General features: G+C 39.0%; 1 protein-coding gene across 2 annotated transcripts in view; it reads right to left on the minus strand.

Moving 5' to 3' along the window:
- L3MBTL4 (L3MBTL histone methyl-lysine binding protein 4) overlaps window positions 1-17,066 on the minus strand; it is a 339,453-nt gene extending 322,387 nt beyond the window's left edge. For both annotated transcript variants that reach the window (XM_069468253.1, XM_069468254.1), the window contains exons 1-2: window positions 16,995-17,066; window positions 5,157-5,211 (exon numbers count right to left, since the gene is read on the minus strand). In XM_069468253.1, coding sequence (XP_069324354.1) covers window positions 5,157-5,211; window positions 16,995-17,066 — 127 coding nt within the window. The remainder of the gene's footprint in view (window positions 1-5,156; window positions 5,212-16,994) is intronic.
- Between the last annotated feature and the right edge of the window lie 245 nt (window positions 17,067-17,311).

Below are 17,311 nucleotides of genomic sequence, written 5' to 3' on the forward strand. Positions count from 1 at the left end.
TGTTTCTGTCATCTGCAGTTTCTTTCCTCCGTGTTTCATAGTCCTCCTGGTAGCAATCTTTCACCTCCTTGGTTAAGTATATTCCTAGTTATTTTATTTTCTTTATTTGTTTCTTAGCTATTGTGAATGGTACTGAGTCTTTGATTTGAATATTGGCTTGACTGTTATTGGTATATAGAAAGGCTACTGATTTGCGTACACTGATTTTATATCCTGGGACTTTGCTGAATTTACTTATCAGTTCCAGGAGTCTCTTGGTGAAGTCTTTGGGGTTTTCTAAATACAAAATCATAAGGTCAACAAAAAACAATAGTTTTAACTCCTTTTTCCTGATTTGGATACCCTTTATTTATTCCTCTTGCCTGATTGCTCTGGCTAGGACTTCCAGCACTATGTTGAATAGAAGTGGTGACAGTGGGTACTCTTATCCTGTTTCAGTTCTGAATGGAAATGCTTTCAACTTTTCCCCATTCAATATGATGTTGGCTGTGGGTTTCTCATATACGACTTTTATAATTTTAAGATATGTTCCTTCTGTGCCTAGTTTGTTGAGCGTTTTTATCATGAAAGGGTACTAGATTTTGTAAAATGCTTTTTCTGCATCTATTGAGATGATCATACGGTCTTTGTTTTTGTTTCTGTTTACCTGGTGAATCATAATTATTGATTTACATATGTTGAACCATCCTTGCATCCCTGAGATGAAGCCCACATGGTCATGGTGGATTAATTTATGTGTTGTTGAATTCAGATTGCTAGTATTTTACTGAGGATTTTCACATCTATATTCATAAAGGATATTGGTCTGTAGTTTTCCTTTTTTGTTGTGTCCTTACCTAGCTTTAGGCATCAAGATGAACTCATCTTGGCCAGGTTGACTTTGGCCAGGTTGACTATTATGTGTCTTGAAGATACCCTGTTTGCTATGAATCTTCCTGGTGTTTGATGACTGTCTTGTATCTGGATGCCTGGATCTCTAGAGATACCAGGATAGTTTTCCTCAATAATTCTCCTGAATAGATTTTCCATGCTTTTAGCTCTTTCTTCTTCTCCCTCAGGTATACCTACAGTTTGTTTGTTAGTTTGCTTTGCATAGTCCATGTCTCTCTAAGTGATTGCTCTGCCTTTTTTGTTCTCTTCTCTGCCTCGTTAAATGACTGGGTTTGCTTGAGAGATTTCACAGCTGAAACTTTCTGCTGTGTTTCAAAATTCCTTAAATGACTCTTTCATTTCTTTAAGTTCTATTATATCCTTCCTTATGTTGTCTAGTTCTTAGTGACTTTTTCACTAATTTCATGAAATATTTTTTGGCTTCCTCTTGTTGGTTTTCAACTTTCTCTTCAATTCCATTCATCTTATTTGCCATCCATATTCGGAATTCCATTTCTGTAATTTCAACAATTTCCTTATAGTCGGAGTTCACTACTGTAGCTGCGTTGTGACCCCTTGGGGGTGTCCATCTGTTTTGATTTTTCATTTTGCCAGCATTCTTTTGCTGGCTTCTTCTCATCTGAAACCTCTTTTCTTGACTCAGGGCTAATACGTTTGCAGGACACCTGTTCTTTGCTGGAAACTCTCCTGCTTGATTAGAAAAAGGGAAGGTCTCTAGATGGTGCTTTTTCCTCCCAACGCTGGAATGTTGACAAGGCAGAGGAGGGTCGTGTGCACTAGAAGCCTATAGTGCAGCTGTTCTGATTTGTTGTTTGCCTGTGATTGCCTCTGCCCAAACCTGTGCTGAATGTTGTTTGTGCTGGGTGTTGTGTTGTTCACCAAATAGTTGTAGGATGTTTGAGGTGGGAGCTGGGCAAGACCCTCTTCATTGAGGCTAGTGTTTGTGGGGATTGCTCTACCTGGGGTCTCCCCACGGAAGTGACAGTAGCAGCTGGGTGAGGCCATCTAGGCAGTGGTCATGGGTTCCCCGGCTGTGGGTGTCTGCTCAAACAGTTCCCAGTGTACTGGTGGCTCCAGGTTGGGTGGTCCCTGGCTGGGAACTGGACTTTGGAGCAGTTCTTCCCACCCTAAAGCAGTGGTGGAGGCTCCAGGGTGGGGTCTTGGGTCCAGGTGCAGCACTGGAGTCTTGGGGACGGTGTCCGGACCTGGCGGGAGCTCTGGAAGCACATCGCCGGAGCCTCGGGCTCCAGTGTGAGAGCCTCAGAGCCAGGACTGGGGAGGAGCCAGGTGCAGGGCTGTGAGAGCGGCAGAGCGGATCCAACCTGCAGGGCGGGTCAGGGCCAAACAGGCAGGAGGCATTTGGGGCCTAGAATTTGGGGCCTAGACGTCGAGGCCAAATAAGTGGCAAGCTGATTCGCTGGCGGGGGTTGGGGGCGACCACACAGATGCCAAATCACATGGGCGGAAGTTGGTTCCAGTGGGTCAGGGACCACGGAGTTCTCCCCACCACCACCCCTGGGGGCACCACCAAAGAAGTAGAGTGGCCCACAGCCTCCCAGGTTGGAGCCTACTATGCCCCGGTCAGTTCCTGTGCTCAGATTCCCTTGCGATGTGGGGAAGGTGCGTGGCTTCCGGCCACAAGGTACAGCCCAGGGGAGACTCCAGTTCTTCCACCCCCTCCCCAGCCGGTGCTGGCCTGGATCCACGCACCTGAGCGCTCAGGATGGCTTTAGCCACTCCCCGGTCCCACCACGCCTGCTGTCGGGGGCCATGACGCCACACAGACTCCGGCAGGTCCCCAGTGTGATCAGCTAAGGTCCCTGGCGGAGGAGGGAGCCGCCTCACAACCCCCCCGGCAGGTGGCCTCAGTGCCCCAGCTCTCTGCCCGCCCGTCCTCCCCTGCCCGTGCTTTGATCTAGTTCAATATATCATCCGTCACCTTTTTTTTCCAGACACTGAGCGTCCAGTGTTGCTTCTCTGTGATTTCATAATGTTCCCCCGCAGAAGGGCGATCCGTACACAGGCAGCTGCCGGCAATTCCCACTTCCTTCCTTGGCAGCGGTGTGCGGGCGGCGGCCTCTAGTCCGCCATTTTCCCCGAGAGCCCGTTAATACTTCAACTGTTGGCAGTAATTTTGCTCTTTCTATTTCCAAGCAAGATTCCAGTTGTCTCTACCTTTAGCTTAACAGCTACACAAAGAAGGGAGAAGCTAATGTAGAAAGAATATAAGTAAAGTAGAAAGAGCACAGGCTTTAGAACTTGCTCGATGTGGGTTCAAATCCTGGATCTACAAGCAGTTAAGTTTACCTCAAACAAGTCACATGGCCTCTCTCAGCTTCTTCAGCTGTAACACGTGCGTCAATGTTAGTGGTGCGGGCTGAGCATTCAATAAATTATTTTTTAAATGATCTCCAAAGAAACATATACTTGTTATAAAATCACTACTAAGAACTATGTGTTTATTTTTCAATAAAATTATCTGTTCACATATAAATATGTATGTGTACATACACAGTTTTGTGGGGGTTTTGTTATTAAAGTGACTAAATCTCTTTTGTAAGCAGCCTAAAGAAAAGATTAAACTATTTCCACAAACTATGGGAGAAAAATCCCCATTGTAATGCCAAGACAATAGGCAATTTAAGGAATTATTTTCTTTATCCCACTAAAAGTGGCAAAAATATAAATTACCTAAAAAAGCCCTCAAATAATCCAATTTGTATTACAGATAGCAGTTTGTAGCATCTATATACACAAACCAAGTATCATCCTTTTTCTAAACATTTATTACGTTCTACAGCTGGGGAAAGCAGCAACAGTGACAATATTAAATTTGAAGAATAAATCTCAGTGTGAAACTTTTGAGACTGGACCATTAACTATAAAATATGTACAATAATGGAAGAACAACAGCAAACTAAAAACTGAAAAGCTACTTGAGATAAACATATAGCTGGAAATAAAGAAAATGTAAATACTACATTAATAAAGAATCTTAGTTTGAGGGACTGAACATTTAAAAATTTTGGCCTAAATCTGCTTTTCTTTTTGTAGAGTAAATGTTTCAACCACAGAATAAGAGAACCTAAAACAATTTACATTAGTGTGAAAATATAGCTGCAGGGGAGAAACAACAACATCATAAATCACAACCCTCTCTCTGAGAAGAAAAAAAAAATTGTTTAAAAAAGCCCTGCTGTTAGGGCCAGGTACAGTCCAAATTTATTTCTAAAATCCCAGTCTTACATAACTGAAGTATATTTCAATGGAGCTGAACATCAAATTACATAATTATCAAACTACTGCATTCTATTTTGATTTTTCGGCAAAGAACATGACAGGCCTGGAAGTCAGCAAGAGAGGAAAAGAAATTTAAAGCTTAAAGCAATATGTTTTGCTTAAAATATAAAACAATTTTTATTTTTAAAAAAAATTCAGGTAGAAGATCACAAATTTTCAACATTGTGTCCCAATATTGTCATTTTTCAAGGTATTTTTAGTTGTTTCCATTATTTAAAAACAAACCAACAAAAACAAAAACAAAAAAAAAAAGCTTACTCAACAAATACTTAAGGTGCTTTAAAAGGTAATTAGAGGAACATTATCAAATTTATATGCATCCTTTCCACTGAGAATTGCACAAATATTGTTGGATATTCAACTACATTTTACAGAAAATTTAGCTTATATAGCAATAATCACAAATCTGTAGATTATATATTCCATGGAAGTAGCATCTTCATTTCTTGATTTAAATTTAAAGCATCAGAGCATTAGCTGAATACTAAAGTCTATTTATTTAAAACCTACTGATGTATTAATAACCATAATGAAGGATATTCAATTTAGAGCAAATGTACAATCTCCTCAAAAACATAGCTTTAATACAAGAGTGCAAATGGAATCATTAAAAGATCAAATCAATCTGGGAAAAGCTTATGCACAGAATTATAAATAAACTAAGTAGCATCTCTTTATTTTATTGTTCACAGAGAAAGTTTACAGATCAGAAGTTGTTTTACTTAAAGCCTTTGTAAAAGGCAACTAAATGAGATAATAAGAGCTTCAGACTTTTTCAATGTATATATTTGAAAATGTGAGGTGACACTGATAAATTCTACAGAAGAAGAGGATGTAACACACTAAAATATTAGATACTATTACTACATATTTAAATTAATAAACCTTAAACAACTAAAGCAATCTAATAAAAATTCACTTAAAAGTTGTTCATTGTGAACTAAAACTGTAAGAGAAATAATTACCATGATTCAAAGAGGTTGTGCCATCCCTAGGCTTCTTTTCTTCTTCAGCTTGCTCCTAGAATATAGAAAAATAGGGATTAGATCATAGTTCTGGATTATTGTTTGAAATGCTGAAAACTAATGTTTCCATTCACAGGAAGCAAAGCCATGAAGACCCCATAACTGAGGGGGCAATACACAGTTTCCAGCACCTTCCCAGTGGGCACCCAGGAGGGGCACACCATGAACCATTCAGACATGGGAGGAATTCTTGATTACTGTCTGAATTGTTCAATGGCTAAAACACAAGAAAGAGGAAGCTTCAATAACAGTTAATATTGAGGTTGACACAGGTGCATTGAGGTTGACACAGGTGCGTGTCCACCATAACTGGATGACTGGATCCCTGGGCCTGATAGTCCCATAGGAGGTGGCTAACAGAAGATGCTCATTCCACACCAAAGCCAAGCCCTCTATCCTACTTTTCCTTTCAGCCTATCAGGGTCTACTACAGTTTATACATGCTCAGTTAAAATGATATTATCTAATTGTAACCAAACTGACCTTCAGAGAATGGACAAGTAACTTCAAAGATTCCTGTAAAGAAACCACAGATTGAATATGACAAACAATACAAGCACATACAACAAACAAGATGACAAAGATTCTCCCCACGGTGCAAATAATTAATCAGGCACACCCTCCTTCTACTCTCAAAGTGAAGTTTACCATTCAACAAATACTAAAAAAGTAGCTTCCTTTTTTGAAAGATATAGTAGCAAAGAGCATTTTGGAAATGGGTATACAGAGGTGTCTCATTTACATAATTCTGTGACCATAAACAATGTATGCCACCGATTAAAAATTCATAATAACGGTAGTCTTAAAAATTAGGGAACAGCATTCCCCAAATTTAAAATCTTCCAAATGAACGGTTTCAGAGGGTTTGAACTTGCTTTTGGAAATATACACGTGCAATACTTTTGACTAGTTTCTAAGAACAACTAATTGTCATCACATAATATGAAAATTTAGCAGCTGAATTACACAAAAACTTTTGCATAATTGGTGGCATAATGACAAACGAGAATCATGATTTAGTAATTTAGCCAACAATTATTTCTTCAATTTACTGCTATATGTATATTTGGGATACATATTTTTAAGTTATGACTAATGAGACTGTCCCAGTATGCAGGGGGCTAACTTGGTCACACGACCAAAAAGCCCCACATCTAGGGAAACCCTCAGTCCTAGGCAAGCAAAGATGCTTGGTTACCCTAGTTATGGCAATCGTTAAAACCAAACCTAAAATACAGACTGCAGACAATGGTATCACAAAGCTTTAAACCTAGTATTCAAAGGAGAATCATGCATGCTAATATTTTGATGAGAACAAATTAATTTTAACTATTAAATACTATTAATTTCATTTTTATATTTTTTAGTTTCTTTTTTAGTCTGTGGCATTAAGGTACAAAATGCACTTTGTATAGTAAAAAATCATATCATTTTCAAATAGACAATCCACATATAGCCAGATATGTGATTGAAGTTTCTTTACTAATGAGGTAACCAAACAAATGAGATTGAAGATGACTGCATCGGGCTACCAACTGCTTATACAATCACATAGAACTGATTGTGATAAATTCCTTGAGATGTCTTAGCTCAGTATCTTTCTATATGCATAATTTATTTTATTTTTTATTAATTTATTTTGTGAATTTGTATGATTTAAAATATGTACTGTATGTACATAGAGACAGAATACACACACACACATACACAGAGATAATACAGTGCAAACTTTCCTACCTGTCCTCCTCTAGCTGGCCAATTCATAATATCCCTATCCAATTATCACTGATCCATTTCTAATAGATCCTTGCAAAGTTTCCTTTAGAAAACTACACCCAGAAACATGAATATATATGCTTAGTTCATTGTCACTGTATACAAAATGTAGGGTGATGCTATTTTCTATTAATATTCCTCATTTTACTGAACAAAATATCTCAGAGATCTTTCCATGTCAAGTTACAGTGAGCGTCCTTGTTCTTTTTTCATAGCTGCACAGTATCACACCTAATGGATATGTCATGATTTATTTAACTGGTTCCTTATTTATGGATGTTTAGGTTATTTTGGGTAGTTTTTATCAATCATATTAATACAGTGAGAAACCTGCACATGTGTCAGTCTGTGCACATGGAGGATATCTGCAGATCAGCCTCTTAGAAGCGGCTCTGCCAGTCAAAGCAGCTACGAGCCCCGGAGCTGCTCCAGGTCACAGGCCACAGGCCTGGTCTGTGCCTGTTTTCCCTGGACCTGGTCAACAGGGTGTGTTACCAGATTTTTAAATTTTTGACAAGAGGACGGGTAAACAATGATCTCTCACTATAGTTTTAATTTGCACTTGCTTCATTATGAAGTTGAATTTAATATCATGTTGTATATTTAAAAGTTATTCGTATTTCCTTTTCTGTGAAATGTCGTTACGTCCTTGTTCCCTTTTTCTGTTGGGACGATTACTTATATTTCGGTCTTGATAAATGAGGAAGATTAGTTTTTGTCTGTGATAAAATAGACATCATTTACTTTTTCTCAGTTTGTCATTTCTCTTTTCACTTTGCTTATGATTTTCTTAATATGCAGAGTTTTTTCTTTGTTTTAAGAAGTGAAACTATTAAACTTTTCTTTTTATAGATTCTAGATTTGAATAATAGTTTGAAAACCCTTCTCCACTCCAGATTCTAAAACCCCCCTTGTTTATGACCAGTACACTTAGGGTTCATTTCTTAGCTTCATTTCTTAGGTTCAAATCTTTGATAAATCTGAAATTTGTACCAGGACATGGTGTGACGCAAAGACACAGTATGTTTGCCCAGGTGGCTGTTTACTTCTCCCAACACCACTTATTGAAGAGCCCTCCTTCTCCCTGCCAGTCCAAGATGTGTGTATGATGCTAAACTGCCATGTGCATTTGATCCTATTTCTGGCTTTCTATTCTGTTTCTTTAGTTTATCTGTCCAGCCATGTGCCAGTACCAGTTTTCATTATTACAGCCATGTTTTAATATACTGCCGGGCTATTTAATGCTTTATACACAATGAAAGAGTTCTGTTTCTGTGCAAGTTTTAGAGTCAGATAGCCATAGGTTCCAGTCCCAGGTCCAGCTGTGTGATGCTGGACATGTGATTTAACCTCTGTGAACCTCAGTTTCCTAACTTGGAGATAATCACAACCGCTTGACAAAATTGTTTTAAGCATTAGAGATCCAGGGATAGAGTCCTTATTACAGAAATGACACACAGCAGACTCTCAATTAATGGTAGCTATCACAGTTATTTTGCCAGATTTCAAACTACGAAGAATTTATCCTGATACTTAATAAAAATTAAGTTAACCTGCTTTTTTGTGTTTATCAACTGAAGAAACATATAAACAAAATCTCTAATGAAAGAATTCTGAAGGGAAAGGAAAGAAGAATCCTAAAGCCCTAATTGAATCAATTGCTCATTTAAAAAACATCTGTTGAACAATTACTATGTGCCAGGAACTGTGTTGGGGTTAAGAGTGCAAACAAAATACAGTGTCTGATGTTTGTGCGCTGACCACCCTTTGCTTGTCAGGTGCTCACTATCTGTCGCACAGCTGACGACAGAAAGAAGAGATGGGCTTACATCGTTCCCCCCTCCTCTTGTAACATCGTCAACTGTGATCTGCTGTGTGCTCCTGTTCTCTCTGCCCGGCCCTGGGCTCTCCTGTGTGTTCGCTGCTTGTGCCTCTCCTGTGCACAGCCATCACCACCGCTCTCCCTGAGGTCACTGGTCCTTCCCGTCTCACTCTGACCACTCTGCCCAGCTACTCCACTCTTAGTTTCAGACACACAGCCGATGGATCTCTATTTCCTCCGTTAGTTTCAAACGTGCAGACCCAAGGTCCCACTGCACAGCTTCATCTGGATGGCCCACAAGCTCCTAGCATGCAATCAGTACAAAAGTAAATCCATCATTTTGTCCTCTAAACCTCTTCTTATCCCCAGCTCAAAAGTCCCCTGGGCTCAAGATGCAGCTTCCTGAACCCAAACCTCAGCTGTGCTGTCCCCTCTCCTCTCCGACATCAGTGCTGGGCAGAGTTCTAAGATGACCCCAGTGAGTCCCACCCTTACAGAATCCCCCACCCCGAGTGGGGTAGAATCTGTGACTTCGTCTGGATCATATGGCAATGGTGATAGGACCCTCGCTCTCTTGACTCCCTCACAATACATAACTCTGTCCCAGCGGACTGGAGCAAGAGATTCTCCTACTGGCCTTGAGGAGCGAGCCATCAGGCTGTGACAGGGTCTATGAGAGGACCACGTGGCAGGAACTGCCCCTGCTCAACAGCCAGTGAGAAGCAGGGACCTCAGTCCTAGAGCCACAAGGAACTGAATCTGCCAACAACCATATGAGCTCAGAAGAGGCCACTGAGCTCAGCCAGGCCAACTACCTTGAGACCCTGAGCAGAGAAACCATGTAAATCATGCCTGAACTTCTCAGAAACTGCACTGTAATAATAAATATGTGTTTTAAGCTGCTATCTTTCTAGTAATTTGTTATGCAACAACAGAAAACCAATGCTCACCTTCTTATCCTTTAGGAGTCAACTTGGGAAGCTTTCCATAATCCTCCTTCCTCCTCCCCTCTACTCATGCTAAGTAGGGCAACCTTCCGATGCCTGCAGATTTCCTCTACAAATCTGTGTTATTGGGCCTATCATGCTGCAATATAATCATCTGTTTTATTGATTGGGCTCTCCTACTTTGGTGAACTTACTGAAGGCAGACAGTGTCTTAACCATCTTTCATCCCCAAAACATAGCTGGACACCTAGTCTAGCTCAACAAGTATTTGCTGAATGAAGGCAAGGTTCAACAATAGTACTTTTCTGCTTTGCAGATTTCACATCCAAAGTTATAGGGGATATCTCTGTGCAATTAATAAAGTAGCATCCTCATAAAATGTATTACATCAGTGCCTCTCACACATTAACATGCATATGATTCACCTGGGAATACTGCTAAAATGTAGCTCTTGATTCAGTTGGTCTGGGGTAGGGCCTAAGATTATGCATTTCCAAGAGCCTCCCAGCAGATGCTATTGCAAAAATATGTGGTATACACTACAAGTGGCAAGGCTACTACTGTCTCTTCCCAGGGCATGGGGTGAGAGTGGGGATGGGATGGTAGTTATCCAATCATATCTGCCCCTAGTCTACTGCAAGTAAGACGACGAACTCCCAAATAGGGTCTAATTTTCTATGGTAGCTCTTCACCCCAATTTCACCCCTCTTTATTCACTCAATAAACAGGAGATTTACATATGCAATTCAAAACAAAGCAACTCTCTTCTACCGTAAAAAACAAAACAGCAACAAGAAACAGATTCAAGAGTTGATTCTGCTCACACAACAGCTAGTGAAGCATTTTTATAATCACTGTCTCATTCAAAAATAAAAAGAAATATATAATATGCTATCTGTCACTCAGTTAGTGGATTAGGATGTTTGGTTCACACTTCTTTATTTGTCATTGAAATTCTGCCTAGAAAGAAAAAAAAAGCCCCAACAAACAACATTACCTGTCACTTAGATTTAAATTTCTGAAGCTCCTTATTTCTATAAGTTCTTTAGATAGATCAAGGTTATAGATATGTAGATATACACATATACACACAAAAGCTCATAATTTTGCATTTCAGAATAAGTTTACATTTCTATTATAATATCCTCACCTCATTTTGAAACAATTTTGCAAATGGAAAAATATTTACTATCATATGATAGAGCAGGAAAAATGCTGAATTGGGGGCTGGGCTGGGTGAACTGAGGTCAAATCCCAACCCCATGCATAAAGACCTATTTAATTTTGAATAAATGACTTATGTTCTCTAGGCCTGATTTTTCTTGCCTGTTAAAATAAAAGGATTGGACTAAATGTTCTGCAAAGTTCCTGCTAGCTTTAACATTCTTTGCTTCTGTCTGGGCTAATTAATTATTTCATAAGAGTAATAAATCTACACTGCTATTAACGAGTAGAGAATGAATTCTAAAAAACAAAAGAAAAAAATGAGCACTTTACCTTATCCTTCCAGACAGAACACTTAAGGAAATCAATATGAATTGAGAAAAATAAAATCATTAATGTGGTTTCTCAGGATTCAAATTTTAGTTCTGAAACTGAAACTAAAGCTTTAGGAAAAAGATAGTGTTGTGAAAAAAGGGAGATAATGGTTTAAGGAACATAAAATAAGTCTCTGCCATGGTACATTTCCATTTACCAATTTAAAATCCATCATTTTGGAACAGAGGATTATGATGTGGGAAAATAATCAAAAAGGCTTAATGTTCTGTTCCTTCCTGATGGCACTGGACGTATCATATGCTTTTACTACCAGTTACAGTGATGTTCTCTAATTAATCAGTGTCTACATTTCTCTGTCTATGAATTCCAATCAAGAGAACAAACAAGAGATTTTTAACTACTGATTTGTGTTTAGCAATTTCAATTCATCACGTTGGAATTATCAGATAATGCCCCTTTCCTCTCCTTCCCTGTCAGACAGAAGTCTCATGAGCACTCACAGATTTCTGAGTACCCTGCTGTTCCTGTTCCATAAGAACTTGGTATTTGTGCCCCAGAGGGTGATGCATATTGTTTTCATGAACTGTAGAAAATGGTGAAATCCTATTTACTAACCCCAGTGACAAAGTACTATTTGAATTTCACCTGCTGTTTGATGTTCACTTTTTAAATTCTTTTTGCTCTGGTCCAATGTGGGATATGAACTGAAGATAAAAGAAATTCACCTTTTGGATAAAATTACAAGAATCTGTGGGATTTTTGCCATTGCTCCGCTGGAATGAAGACATAGTCAGGGAGAAGGAAATGTTTCCATTTTGTTCAAATACTTGATAACACAGTTACAGTCTCTGAATAAAATCTCCCTACAGTACTGGCTAAGACATCTGCAAAAAACCAAAAGTGAAAAATCTAAAGTAGCATTATAAACACCACCTTCCTGCAGTTCCTTCATCTATAAATGAATTTTAGTGGCTGTTGCAAACTGACATCAGTTCTGTGTGAGGCAACAAAATGAAAAAAAAAAAATAAGTACCATTGAAAAATAAGAAACCAAAATCATCCTACCCCAAACATTTTCTCAATATCTACTAAAAGATATTACAGGAAACATTTGATTACACTCTGCCAATGCTGAGGTCCACCGTGGCTCCTGCTGTCATTCTATCAAAGCCAGAGATCACCACTCAAGCACTACATCCTCTCTCTGCCATCAAGACAGGCTAAGCGTGACCACCCAGATCTACCCTAGTTACCTTACAATCTCATTATGCACCAAAACTTAGACCGACTGATATAGAAAGTCACTTAAAGATCTTCTAATCTAAGACTCCTGTTCTACAGACAAACTGAGCCCAGCCTGGTGAAGGGACTTGCCCTTGGTCACATAGCTAATGAGCAGCAGAGCCAAGGACTAAAATGGGCATCTTCTGACCCGCGTCCAATGCTCATTCTACAACACTGCCAATAGCAACATCTGCTCCAGGCAGACAAACGATTAAGATCCCTCCATAGATCACACATGTCACCTTCTCTCCCAACCCCCTACCCTTGCTCATGCTGCTGCCTTGGCCCAGGCAATCCCCACACTGATCCCTCAACTTAATTCTCTCTCAAGGCTAGAAAGCGCCTGGATGTTAATACATATATATATAAGTTGTATTCTCTCATATTGCATTTACCAGGCTAGATTCAAAAACCATTTGTTACGACAGAATAAGAAAGCATTAAATACCAACATTCTTAGATACTCTTCATCCTCAAGGTCAAACTCCAGCCCCCAATGACCCTATTTTTCCCTGAAGGGTGACCATACCCTGGAGCACTGATGTACTGTGTAAGTACACAGTTGTTCTACATTACTCTACACATGTTAGTTCTCTTTTATTCAACAACACTGTAAGATTCTTTATAGAATGGTAAATGTCTCATATTTCTATCTTCTGAACTTCATAACTCACATATAGATAAAGATCTGTTGTTTTTAAAAGGTTCAGAGGGAGAAGGAAAATGAGAACTAACATTTATTCAGTATCAGATATTTCATATACACAATTAGAGGCTATATATTTTATTCTTGTATGGTCAAATAAAATTTTCTTTTGTATTCGCAAAGCTTGTTGTTTTATGTAGGAAATTTGAAATTATACAGCCTGAATATCATTCGGGGATTTTGTCCCCAGAACACCCACACCCACACACCAATCATCAATGAAATCACCTTGGGAAAAAAGTGCTTAGTTTCCCCAATTACCATTTGCCTGTACTTTGCTAGTCAATTCCAAAGTTGGCGGGTGGAAAAGCTGGCAAAGGAGACCCAAAATGACACTTATCTTTGTGCTGGATTCAGTGAAAAGGTATAGTGTGTCAAAGAGTCTAAAAGGAGCAGAGAAACACCCTCTTAAACTCTGCAGTAGCACTAGGGAGACCAGCACCATAAAGAAAAGTTCACCCACACAGGAGAATTGAATAAACAGACATAAAATGTGTAATAAAACCCAGGGAAAAGAGGCACTCTCACAGATGCTGTTAGGGAGAGATAAACTAGGGCAACATCTTTGGAAAATGATACGGAAAAACTTATCAAAACTTTAAAGGAACATACCCTTTAGTATGACAATTCTGCTGATACTACCAATGAATGAACTGCAAAAGTATTTGTATATCAAAAAGATACGTGAATAAGAGCATTGGTTGTAACACGGTGCACAAGGGCTGTCTGGAAGTATCCAGCCATGTAATATGAAAAATAGAGATATTATATTAATAACGGCTGGATACTTTCCAGACAGCCCTCATATAACCACAAAAATAAAAATAACCTAAATGTTTACAGTAGGGCACTGTTTAAATAAATATAGTACATTCACAGAATGGAATGCTATGCACCATTGACAAGAAAAGAAAACGTGTATCTCCAAGACATACATATATAATTAAGTGCAAAAAAAGCAAGGTACAGAACAACAGCTAGAATGTAAGCCCGTCTGGGAAATGTGTATGTATGCATAATTGTACATAAAGTGTTTGGACTTTTTACTTTTCTTTTTCCGTTTTTATTTCCTATATAGATATACAAGAAACTATAAACAGTGGTCACACCTTTAGAAAAATATTTTGGGGGTTCATGTATGTATAAGGAGGTATAGTGGAGAATTTACTTCTTGTTTTAATACTTTCTGTATTATTAGATTTTTTTAACCATATTCCTGTGTTCTGAAAAGCACAAATAAATATTTTCTAAATTATATATAAAAATACATAGAAAATATTAGTCTAGGAAGACATTCATTGACAGATATTAATATTAGCATCTAAAAATTATTATATAACCAAGATATGAAATTACAGTCTCAGAAGCAGATGTTTAGAAACACCCAACTGTGCCTTTGCTTGATGTTTTATGTGCTTACTCTGCCAACGGGATTTTACTTGGTTGACTAGAAATGCCACTTATAAAATCAGGAGGGTAACACAGAAAGTAAAGGATATTATCAGTATTTCAAGGAATCTAGCAAAATCCAAGCAGAACTGAACCCTTCTCTCCACAGTGTCTGCAGGCCCAGATGTGACTATACCTTACTGTATTAAACTGTTAAATTCAACTAATGAAAATGGACATTGTAACTGGCAATGAGCCCCAACTCACAGTGCACTATGGAATTCATCCTAAATGTGTATCTTTTCAATTATCCTACGTGAACATCCTTTAAAATAAGAGTATGCTGCAACACCTAAAACCTTAAAGTAGCAATATCGTCCTCTAAAATATTATTTGCTTACTATCAATCAAAGAAATCCATTTGCATGGAGATGTCATTAAGCACCATGAATATCATTAAACAGATATTTCCAAAAACCCAGCTAGACAAGGCCTCACACCTAAGTGTTAGGCATTTCTGGAGTTCAAGAAAGGGAAAATCCCAGTGTGGGGTGGGCATAATGATAAAGGCATGAGGATTAAGTTAGAAACTGAGTTGAGCCTTAACAGTAAATTGGGATTTGTGCTAATGCGGGTGAGTCAAAAGTTTAAATACTCAGGTTGTAAAGCAAGATACCTGAGTACTGGGCAAGGGTAATAATAATTTTAGCAGCTTATAGAGAAATGATACTGACGAAAAATAGAAAATATGTTTGGAGGGGGGTGGTCTTAAATATTAAACTAAAAAAATTTAAGAAAAATATTAATTAACTATAGTACAATGCACAGGTAAAATGTATCTAGCTATTTCCCTAGGACAATGGTTCTCAAACATGAGCAAGCATCAGAATCACCTGGATTGTTAAAATATAGATTGCAGAGCCCCAACCCATCTGGATCGGGGTCAGCGAATTTGCATTTCTCACAAACCACCAAGCAAGCAATGCTGATGCTTTTTGTCTAGGGACCACATTTGGGAAGGCAGTACCCAAGAATAACTTTGAACACATCAAATCCCGCATTTCTTCATACTCTGTTTCCTCAGAGGGCATGGCACAGCACACCAAACTGCAAAGAAGAATGGCATTCTCACACAACCTAAGACAGACGCAGGCCTGCAAAGTCCAGTCCAGGTAAACCCTCAAAGAGTAAATTCTTCTCTGGAACATATTTAGAGCACTAAACTCTCCTGGAACTGATCTAAGAGATGCAACCAATCCGGCCCAGGGAGCTGGACCTCAGCCCCACGTTAATCTCCCCACCTCCCAGGGAGGCTAATCCTGAGGCAATGGCTCTAGAGTTTGACATAGACCTATTTTTAACATCTTGAAACCAATCTCAGACCAGACTGTCATTTATGATGTCTCATTTAACATCTAAAGTTCATCAAACCACACCTAACCTGGCATCAAACCAAAAAAAATGCATTACATTATGTCACTTCACCAGATATGATGTATAAATGTATAACCACAAACCACATGGAGACCCGAAAACATACATCCAAATAAACGATGAAAGCCCATGAGAGGGTCACAAATGACAATGCTGTAATGACCCACTATCCCCAAAAACAGTCACCACGGACATCTTCTGGTTACTCTACTAACCTTTAAATTTGCAGGAATACATAAAGTTATCATAAGGAAACAGCACAGACAAGGTAACTAGAGACATGGTGAACATTATATTTCCTAGGTCTAGATGTTGCTGTGAAGGTATTTTTTACATGTGAGTAACATTTAAATCAGCAGACTTTGAGTAAAGCAGACCACTCTCCATAATGTGGTGTCTCATTCAATCAGTGGAAGACCTTAAGAGAAAAAACTGATGTCCCCTGACAACAAAGGAACTCTGTCCCCCAGAGTGACCTGAGACTCCAGACTGCAACATCAACTCTTCCCTGGGCCTCCAGCCTGCCAGCCTGCCTTGCAGATTTCAAACTTGTCAGTCCCCGTGACCACCTTAGCCAACTCTTTTTTTTAAGTACCCCCCCACCCTTCTCTCCCTCTCTCCCCCCCCCTCTATATATATATATGTCACAACCTCCATTCTCTTATTTAATGATCAACTACCTCCATCTTTCTAAAAGAAAAGGTCTCCTTGCACCTTTAAAGTGAAGATTACCTTTTAAAGTGGACCAGACTATAATGACACCTGTATTCTATACCATTATACATAAAACTCAACCAGAAATAAGCAGTTTGGAGTGACTGAGGAGCCTCAGCCTGGTTGTGTGAACTGTACTGTTTGTTCCACTGTGCATTTCAGTGGTGAGCACACGCTGTGTGGAGGGTCCAGGGCTGACATCTTACCAAGCGTCTGTCCTGATCCAAATGCTCTTTGGAATCCATACCAAGCTTCCTTTTCCTGTTGGGCTGTTTCATCGCCACTTCAGCACTCCTCGGCAGTGTTCTTCTGTAAAACAGTGCCACATAAAAAGTTGGGAAAGGCTGCCCCTTCGGAATTAAAAAGCAAACAAAAAAACATGCTTTCAATTATATTTCTTATAATTGGTTGCTAGAAATAACCTGATAACAAGCTGACAAAAATTTCACTGTTGGTTTTATAGCCCCTAATATAATAATAATAATAATAATGGGGAGAGAGATGAGTTTTCTACCCAATCTAG

Source organism: Eulemur rufifrons, chromosome 5, assembly GCF_041146395.1.
Source record: "Eulemur rufifrons isolate Redbay chromosome 5, OSU_ERuf_1, whole genome shotgun sequence".
NCBI classification, from domain to species: Eukaryota; Metazoa; Chordata; class Mammalia; order Primates; family Lemuridae; genus Eulemur; species Eulemur rufifrons.